At 39.8% G+C, this 10,079-nt stretch overlaps 1 protein-coding gene across 2 annotated transcripts in view; it reads right to left on the bottom strand.

Moving 5' to 3' along the window:
• Positions 1-67: 67 nt before the first annotated feature.
• The window catches only part of LOC147194749 (tripartite motif-containing protein 16-like), a 21,636-nt gene continuing 11,624 nt past the window's right edge, over positions 68-10,079 (bottom strand). For both annotated transcript variants that reach the window (XM_086128614.1, XM_086128608.1), the window contains exon 8: positions 68-1,265. In XM_086128614.1, coding sequence (XP_085984740.1) covers positions 739-1,265 — 527 coding nt within the window. In that variant the 3' untranslated portion in view covers positions 68-738. The remainder of the gene's footprint in view (positions 1,266-10,079) is intronic.

Here is a 10,079-nt window from a genome sequence, read left to right as displayed (position 1 = left end):
TGTGCTTTGGCATCCTACTGCACATATCGAGGTTCACTATTGGGTACACCTGAATAATGACATCATTAATCAAGTTCTCTTTACAAAGATGACAATGGAAGTTAGAAACCAAAGCAGTCACGAATAACATACTAATTAATGAATGCATTATTTTTTAAATGATTTATAACACAGGTGTCAAACTCAAGGCGCGGGGGCCATATCTGGCCCGCCACATTGTTTGGCGTGGCCCGCAAAAGCAAATCAAAAACGTCACTTCCATGATTGATGCTTGCTAAAATATTGCAAAATTTTAAATTCTCACATGTAATAAATAACATATATTGTAAGCATTTTCCTGTGACCAAAGTCCTCACCAGTCATTTCAACAGTCATTGAATAAACCATACTTCCTCACATGGTTTGATAGTCATAATGGCCCTCCAAGGAAAATGGTGACTCAATTGTGGCCCGCAACAAAAATGAGTTTGAAACCCCTGATTTATAATGTCTATAGCACCATTTTAAAAAGCTTTTAAATAAGGCCTTTTTTTTGAAAAAAATATGTATTTTAAAAAATCTCCTCTGTATCAGTAAAAGCAGTATCATGTCAAAGAAATTCTTCCGAGATTTGCCCTCAATTTTTCAAGCAAATGTGCAAAAAAAAAAAAAAAAGGGGGCAACTTTTTGGGATATCTACTAATAATAAACTGTATATAGAATATACCTGATGAAGTGAGCAGTATTTAAGCTTCACAACTACAGAGAGCACAGCTTCAGAGTCGATCCCAACCCCACCCAAAATCCCGGGAACACCGGCTGACTGAAGGTAGCGTGGGCGCCGTGAAGCAGAAGCATGCCCTCGGAAACATTGTAGAAGGACAAAACGCCGGCCCTGAAGTCCAGATACACTCCTATCCTGTTGCCGCACGGCGCGGCCACGCTCAGGCTCTGCTTGTTGTGGCGGAAAGTGCACGCGGCGTCGGCGCAGTCCAGGCTCCAGGACTTGGGGTTGTGGCCCAATTTGCTGTCGCTGCCTCCGCCGCTCCTGCTCATGCTGCGGTAGCACACGCCGACGGACGCCCCGCCTTTGCCGGCCCACGCCACCTCCCAGTAGCAGCGACCCGCCATGCCGGCGCGACACAGTACCTGCGCCCAGCTGCTGAAGCGCTCCGGGTGCTCCGGGTACGGCTGCGCCTCGGAACGCGTGGTCGCTGCCCGGTGGCCCTCGGACAAGCTCAGGTAAGGATTGGCTGTGTTGTGGTCCAGGGTTAAATCCTGGTAGTCTGCGCCAAAGTTGGTAGAGTTAACGGAATATACTCAATTTGAAAAACAAAAAAAAAAAAACAATAACCTTTAATCAAATTACAGGGAAAAAAAAGTGTTCTTTGTTTACATCTGTCAATATAGAGGAGCTTTGAGTTGATTTTAAATGTGTGGCTGTATGTCAGTTATTTGAGAAGTGTTTATTCCACAATACTTGAGTTCACTTTAGTTTTAAATCTTACACTTGAGACTCCATATACAGTAATCCCTCGTTTATCGCGGTTAATGGGGACCAAAACCACCCGCAATAAATGAAAATCCGCAAAGTAGCGACCCCCCCCTCCATATAGGTACATGTATATAGTATTTCTAAGGCCAAATTTAATGGTATACGTGCATGTAGAAGTAAATTTTGAAGTAATTAACATGACTTAATGCTGTATACAAATTCATTTAAACATTTATAAGTTAGGTTAGTGTATGAATAACAAAATACAGTAAACATACAGTACATGTAGTACTGTATATGTTGCTCTATGTGACTCGCTGACTTTCGCTGCTTCTCGCGGTAAAAAAAAAAGTATGAATACGTTTGGAAAAAATCTGCGATGCACTGAAGCCGCGATAAACGAACCACGGAATAGCGAGGGATCACTGTACGACAACCAGTGATGTGTTCCTCGAGCCGGTCCTTGGCCTCGAGGACCGAAGGGCGGTCCTTGGTCCTCGGCCTCGGAGTCAAGTCCTTGGTCCTTGGCCTTGGCCTTGGGTTTCCGGTCATCGGATACAACGAGGGATTAGAGCCCCTAATCCTTAGTCCACAGGTATAAAGTGGGCCAAAGGACCGCAAAAATCACAAAGAAGTCAAACAAAATCCATCCAGGGAAAACCACGTTGATAACTTTGTCTGGCGCTTTAAGAGGGGCGGAGCTGTCATCGACAGTCAGCACATCGTGTAAAGAGCGGCATCAAAGTTAGTTTCAATCACGGTTCGTTCCATTCGCGATCGGCAGTTTAAATAGCGTGTAAAGCCTTTCTGTAACAGTGGTGTCTTTTATTTAGTTATTTTTGCACAGTCGTCACGTTTGTGAGGTCGCACTAGAAGGTTTGTTTGAACCAAGTAATTTGCGTTACAGCTGGAGTTAATGTCGGCACTTCACTTTCGGGTTTGGCCGTTGGGATTTGGAGTCCTTTTGCTCGATTCCAGTTATGTTTGCTGAATGCTTTCTCATGTTTGGAATAATGAATATTGATAATACATAGTTTAAAATCATGGTTGATTTAAATATTTTTTATTATTATTGTGAAGTTGAAGGTATTAAATTAATTAATGTAGTATTAGTGGGAGTGGTAATAATAGTTGTACTTGGGGAATGTTTAAAATTTCAGCCATCTCGTTACCTCTGCGTCCCACGTTCTAGACCCATAATTTTCCCACAGGATGCACAGTTCCAAATAATGTGCGTTTTTTGGACGCAAGGAAATTTCTCAGTCAAAACAAATAAACAGACAAAGAAAAACTACGGCAAACCTGAGGATTTCACGGTAACATTTGTTACCGGTAGCATGTCGTTTCCGTGGCGTCATTTTAACGGTACCGAAAAATAGTTTAACCATAAAAGTCACCGCACATGAGTTGACAGTGAGATCAACGCGATTTCACTGTGCCTGTATGTGTGTCGGCACTGGCATAATGCATGTGGGCCGAACAAGGCCCAGGAGTGGCAAAGGAGGCACTGGCTTGACTCTGGCAAACCAGATGAGGGCCAGTTGTGGAGTGAAGTATTTGGGCCAGAAATCAATTTACAACTCCGGCCCGTATATGGCCAGCCAGTATTGAGCCACCCTTAAATGCAGTTTCAGATTTATTTTTTCAACACACAGCCTTGTTTTACAATTGCACACCGATGCAGAATTCCACACACACACACACACACACACACACACACACGCGCGAGGTTCAATCAGGCCCGCAGGATCATTTAAAAATGAAAAAAATGCATAAAAAACAGAATTAATATTTTTAATAAGGTGCAATTTATTGGGCATCCGCTAGGGGACACTGTTTTGACCAGAGAAAAAGACAACAGCAGCTGCAGTCCGTCACTAAGACAGACCATGACAGCAGACGCTATCAATAGCACTCTCACATTTACACATTTAATAGCACTCTCCTTAGTTTGTAAAGTGTAGGCAGGGATTACATTTAGATTTTATATGCACGTGTAAATGGTTTAAAACTTCCTTTCTTTATAAATCTTGTTTAATTTAATTTAGCCGAAAAAAACCACCATGTATAGCACGGCGTTTTTAGCCGAAAAAAAACAACCATGTATAGTAAGGCAATTTTAGCCCCAAAAAAATGACCATGTATAGTAAGGCATTTTTGGCCGAAAAAACAACAACAATGTAAAGTAAGGCATTTTTAGCCGAAAAAAAACAACCATGTATCTAGGAAAGCATTTTTCGCCGAAAACCCCCCAACCATGTCTAGTAATCCGTTTTTAGAAGAAAAAAAACGAGCATGGATAGTAAGGCGTTTTTAGCCGAAAAAAACCACGATGTGGATAGCAAGGCGTTTTTAGCCCAAAAAAACGACCATGTATAGTAGGGCGTTTTTGGCCCAAAAACCCCCCACCATGTATAGTAAGGCGTTTTTAGCCGAAAAAAACAACCATGTATAGTAAGGCATTTTTAGCCGAAAAAAAACACCATGTATAGTAAGGTGTTTTTAGCCCAAAATAACGACGATGTATATTAAGGCATTTTTGGTCCCAAAAAAGGACCATGTATAGTAAAGCGTTTTTAGCAAAAAAAAAACCGACAATGTAAAGCACGGCTTTTTTAGCCGAAAAAAACGACCATGTAAAGTAAGGCGTTTTCAGCGGAAAAAAACGACCATGTGTAGTAAGGCGTTTTTAGCCGAAAAAAACGACCATGTAAAGCAAGGTGTTTTTAGCCGAAAAAAACGACCATGTATAGTAAGGCGTTTTTAGCCAAAAAAAACGACCATGTATGGCACGGCGTTTTTGGCCAAAAAAAACGACCATGTATTGTAAGGCATTTTTAGCCCCAAAAAAGGACCATGTATAGTAAGGCGATTTTGGCCGGAAAAAAAACGACCATGTAAAGTAAGGCGTTTTCAGCGGAAAAAAACGACCATGTGTAGTAAGGCGTTTTTAGCCGAAAAAAACGACCATGTAAAGCAAGGTGTTTTTAGCCGAAAAAAACGACCATGTATAGTAAGGCGTTTTTAGCCAAAAAAAACGACCATGTGTAGTAAGGCGTTTTTAGCCGAAAAAAACGACCATGTAAAGCAAGGTGTTTTTAGCCGAAAAAAACGACCATGTATAGTAAGGCGTTTTTAGCCAAAAAAAACGACCATGTATGGCACGGCGTTTTTGGCCAAAAAAAACGACCATGTATTGTAAGGCATTTTTAGCCCAAAAATACCGACCATGTAAGGCGATTTTGGCCGAAAAAAAATGTCCATGTATCGTAAAGCGTTTTTAGCCCAAAAAAAACGACCATGTATGGCACGGCGTTTTTGGCCAAAAAAAACGACCATGTATTGTAAGGCATTTTTAGCCCAAAAATACCGACCATGTATAGTAAGGCGTTTTTGGCCGAAAAAAAACGACCATGTATCTAGGAAGGCGTTTTTCACCGAAACCCCCCCCCAACAATGTCTACTAATCCGTTTTTAGACAAAAAAAAAACGACCATGGATAGTAAAGCGTTTATAGCCGAAAAAAACCACCATGTATCGTAAGGCGTTTTTAGCCGAAAACAACGAGGGTATAGTAAGGAATTTTTAGCGTCAAAAACGACCATGTATAGTAAGGCATTTTTGGCCGAAAAAAACCCCCAACCATGTAAAGTAAGGCGTTTTTAGCCCAAAAAAACAACCCTGTGTAGTAAGTGTTTTTAACCAAAAAAAAAACAAGATGTACAGTATAGTAGGGCGTTTTTGGCCCAAAAAACTCCCCAACATGTATAGTAAGGCGTTTTAAGCTGAAAAAAAAAAGACCATTTTAAGCACGGCATTTTTAGCCGAAAAAAACGACCATGTATAGTAAGGCATTTTTGGCCGAAAAAAAACGACCATGTATAGTAAGGCATTTTTAGCCCAAAAAAAAAGACCATGTATAGTAAGGCGTTTTTAGCCGAAAAAAAAGACCATGTATAGTAAAGCGTTTTTAAACCCCCCAAAAAACGGCCATGTATAGTAAGGCGTTTTTGTCCAAAAACCCCCCCACCATGTATAGTAAGGCGTTTTTAGCCGGAAAAAAAACCGACAATGTAAAGCACGGCTTTTTTAGGAGAAAAAAACGACCATGTAAAGTAAGGCGTTTTCAGCCGAAAAAAAAGACCATGTAAAGTAAGGCGTTTTTTAGCCGAAAAAAAGGACCATGTATCGTAAGGCGTTTTTAGCCGAAAACAACGAGGGTATAGTAAGGAATTTTTAGCGTCAAAAACGACCATGTATAGTAAGGCATTTTTGGCCGAAAAAAACCCCCAACCATGTAAAGTAAGGCATTTTTAGCCCCAAAAAAAAACCGACCATGAATATATAGTAAGGCATTTTTAGCCCCAAAAAAACGACCATGTATTGTAAGGCATTTTTGGCCGAAAAAAAACGACCATGTATAGTAAGGCATTTTTAGCTGAAAAAAATGACCATGTATATCGTAAGGCATTTTTAGCTGAAAAAAACGACCATATATAATAAGGCGTTTTTAGTCCAAAAAAACGACCATGTAAAGTAAGGCGTTTTTAGCCCAATAAAACAACCCTGTGTAGTAAGTGTTTTTAACCAAAAAAAAACAAGATGTACAGTATAGTAGGGCGTTTTTGGCCCAAAAAACTCCCCAACATGTATAGTAAGGCGTTTTAAGCTGAAAAAAATGACCATTTTAAGCACGGCATTTTTAGCCGAAAAAAACGACCATGTATAGTAAAGCGTTTTTAAACCCCCCAAAAAACGGCCATGTATAGTAAGGCGTTTTTGTCCAAAAACCCCCCCACCATGTATAGTAAGGCGTTTTTAGCCGGAAAAAAAAACGACAATGTAAAGCACGGCTTTTTTAGGAGAAAAAAACGACCATGTAAAGTAAGGCGTTTTCAGCCGAAAAAAAAGACCATGTAAAGTAAGGCGTTTTTTAGCCGAAAAAAAGGACCATGTATCGTAAGGCGTTTTTAGCCGAAAAAAATGACCATGTATATCGTAAGGCATTTTTAGCTGAAAAAAACGACCATATATAATAAGGCGTTTTTAGCCCAAAAAAACGACCATGTAAAGTAAGGCGTTTTTAGCCCAAAAAAACAACCCTGTGTAGTAAGTGTTTTTAACCAAAAAAAAACAAGATGTACAGTATAGTAGGGCGTTTTTGGCCCAAAAAACTCCCCAACATGTATAGTAAGGCGTTTTAAGCTGAAAAAAATGACCATTTTAAGCACGGCATTTTTAGCCGAAAAAAACGACCATGTAAAGTAAGGCGTTTTGAGCCGGGAAAAAAAACGACCATGTATCGTTAGCCGTTTTTAGCCGCAAAAAATGACCATGTATAGTAAAGCATTTTTAGCCCAAAAAAAACGACCATGTAGAGGAAGGCGTTTTTAGCTGAAAGAAAAGGACTATGTATAGTAAGGCGTTTTTAGCCGAAAAAATGACCATGTAAAGTAAGCTGTTTTTAGCCGAAAAAAACGACCATGAAGAGTAAGGTGTTTTTAGCCGAAAAAAACGACCATGTATAGTAAGGCATTTTTGGCTGAAAAAAAACGACCATGTATAGTAAGGCATTTTTAGCCCCAAAAAAAAGACCATGTATAGTAAGGCGTTTTTAGCCGAAAAAAAAAGACCATGTATAGTAAAGCGTTTTTAAACCCCCCAAAAAACGGCCATGTATAGTAAGGCGTTTTTGTCCAAAAAAAACCCCACCATGTATAGTAAGGCGTTTTTAGCCGGAAAAAAAACGACAATGTAAAGCACTGCTTTTTTAGGAGAAAAAAACGACCATGTAAAGTAAGGCGTTTTCAGCCGAAAAAAAAGACCATGTAAAGTAAGGCGTTTTTTAGCCGAAAAAAACGACCATGTATCGTAAGGCATTTTTAGCCCCAAAAAAGGACCATGTATAGGTAGGCGTTTTTCGCCAAGAAAAACGACCATGTATAGTAAGGCGTTTTAGCCGAAAAAAAATGACCATGTATAGTAAAGCGTTTTTAGCCCCAAAAAAACAACTACCATGTATAGTAAGGCATTTTTGGCCGAAAAACCCCCCACCATGTATAGTGAGGCGATTTTGGCCGAAAAAAACCGACCATGTATAGTAAGGCATTTTTAGCCGAAAAATACCGACCATGGATAGGAAGGAATTTTTAGCCCCAAAAACGACCAAGTATAGTAGAAATTTTTGGTCGAAAAAACCCCGACCATGTATAGTAAGGCATTTTTAGCCCCAAAAAACGACCATGTATGGTCAGGCATTTTTGGCCGGAAAAAAAGCGACCATGTATAGTAAGGCATTTTTACACCCAAAAAACGACCATGTATAGTAAGGCATTTTTGGCGGAAAAAAAACGACCATGTATAGTAAGGTGTGTATAGCCGAAAAACAAACCGACCATGTATATAGTAAGGCGTTTTTGGCCTTTGGCCTTGCTATACATGGTAGGGTTTTTTTTCGACCAAAAACGCCTTACTATACATGGTCATTTCTTTTTCGGCCAAAAATGCCTTACTATACATGGTCATTTTTTTCGGCTAAAAACGCCTTACTATATATGGTCGGGGGGTTTTCGGCTAAAAACGCCTTACTATACATGGTCGTTTTTTTCCGTCTAAAAACGCCTTGCTATACATGGTCGTTATTTTCGGCTAAAAACGCCTTACTATACATGGTAGTTTTTTTTCGGCCAAAAATGCCTTACTATACATGGTCGTTTTTTTTCAGCCAAAAATGCCTTACTATACATAGTCGTTTTTTTCGGCTAAAAACGCCTTACTATATATGGTCGGGGTTTTTTCGGCTAAAAACGCCTTACTATACATGGTCGTTTTTTTCCGGCTAAAAACGCCTTGCTATACATGGTCGTTATTTTCGGCTAAAAACGCCTTACTATACATGGTAGTTTTTTTTCGGCCAAAAATGCCTTACTATACATGGTCGTGTTTTTTCGGCTAAAAATGCCTTGCTATACATGGTCATTTTTTTCGGCTAAAAACGCCTTACTATACATGGTCATTTTTTCGGCTAAATACGCCTTACTATACATGGTCGTTTTTTTTTCCGACCAAAAACGCCTTACTATACATGGTAATTTTTTTCGACTAAAAACGCCTTACTATACATGGTCGTTTTTTTGGGCTAAAAACGCCTTACTATACATGGTCGTTACTTTTTCGGCTAAAAACACCTTGCTATACATGGTCGTTTTTTTCGACTAAAAACGCCTTAGTATATATACATGGTCGTTTTTTTCGGCCTTTTTTTTTCGGCTAAAAACGCCTTACTATACATTGTCGTTTTTTTCGGCTAAAAATGCCTTACTATACATGGTCGTTTTTTTTTCTGCCAAAAACGCCTTACTATACATGGTTGTTTTTTTCGGCTAAAAACGCCTTGCTATACATGGTCGTTTTTTTCGGCTAAAAATGCCTTACTTTTCATGGTCTTTTTTTCGGCCAAAAATGCCTTACTATACATGGTCGTTTTTTTTCGGCTAAAAACGCCTTACTATATACATGGTCGTTTTTTTCGGCTAAAAACGCCTTACCATACATGGTCGTTTTTTTCGGCTAAAAACGCCTTACTACATGGTCGTTTTTTTTCGGCCAAAAATCCCTTAATATACATGGTCGTTTTTTTTTTCTCGGCCAAAAACGCCTTACTATATATACATGGTCGTTTTTTTTCGGCCAAAAATGCCTTGCTATACATGGTCGTTTTTTTCAGCTAAAAACGCCTTACTATACATGGCCGTTTTTTTTTCCAGCTAAAAACGCCTGACTATACATGGTCGTTTTTTGGGGCTAAAAATGCCTTACTATACATGGTCGGTTTTTTTTCGGCTCAAAACGCCTTGCTACACATGGTCGTTTTTTTCGGCTAAAAATGCCTTACTTCTCATGGTCGGTTTTTTTTCGGCGAAAAATGCCTTACTATACATGGTCGGGGTTTTTTCGGCTAAAAACGCCTTACTATATACATGGTCGTTTTTTTTCGGCCAAAAATCCCTTAATATACATGGTCGTGTTTTTCGGCTAAAAACAGCTTAGTATACATGGTCATTTTTTCGGCTAAAAGTGCCTTCCTATACGTGGTCTTTCTTTTCGGCTAAAAACACCTTACTATACGTGGTCTTTTTTTACCGCTCAAAACGCCTTACTATACATGGTCGTTTTTTGGGGCTAAAAATGCCTTACTATATATACATGGTTGTTTTATTTACTTCATATTAAGAAACTACTGCACTGAAACATCCATCCATCCATCCATTTTCCGAACCGCTTGATCCTCACTAGGGTCGCGGGGGGCGGGGGGGGGGGGGGTGCTGGAGCCTATCCCAGCTGTCTTCGGGCAGTCGGCGGGGGACACCCTGAATCGGTTGTGCACTAAAACATTCATTCATAAATGTATATCATATGCCTTTTTGTTTTTCTTAGTATAAATAACATGTACCCTGACTGTTCTACTCTTGGAATAAAACCACTTCATTTAAGCGTTAGGGAGTGCAAGGGGTTATGGTGGAGGGGTGTTGCAAATCATGAAGACCTGCCAAGTGGTATGATAGCATTGTTTTCTACATGTCCTCGGCTAGGCCTCAGCTTCAAA

This window comes from Hippocampus guttulatus, chromosome 14, assembly GCF_054856545.1.
Source record: "Hippocampus guttulatus isolate MCC_2025c chromosome 14, RoL_Hgut_1.0, whole genome shotgun sequence".
NCBI lineage: Eukaryota > Metazoa > Chordata > Actinopteri > Syngnathiformes > Syngnathidae > Hippocampus > Hippocampus guttulatus.
The sequence above is the reverse complement of the archived record's forward strand: the minus strand, read 5'-3'. Positions and strand labels throughout refer to the sequence as shown.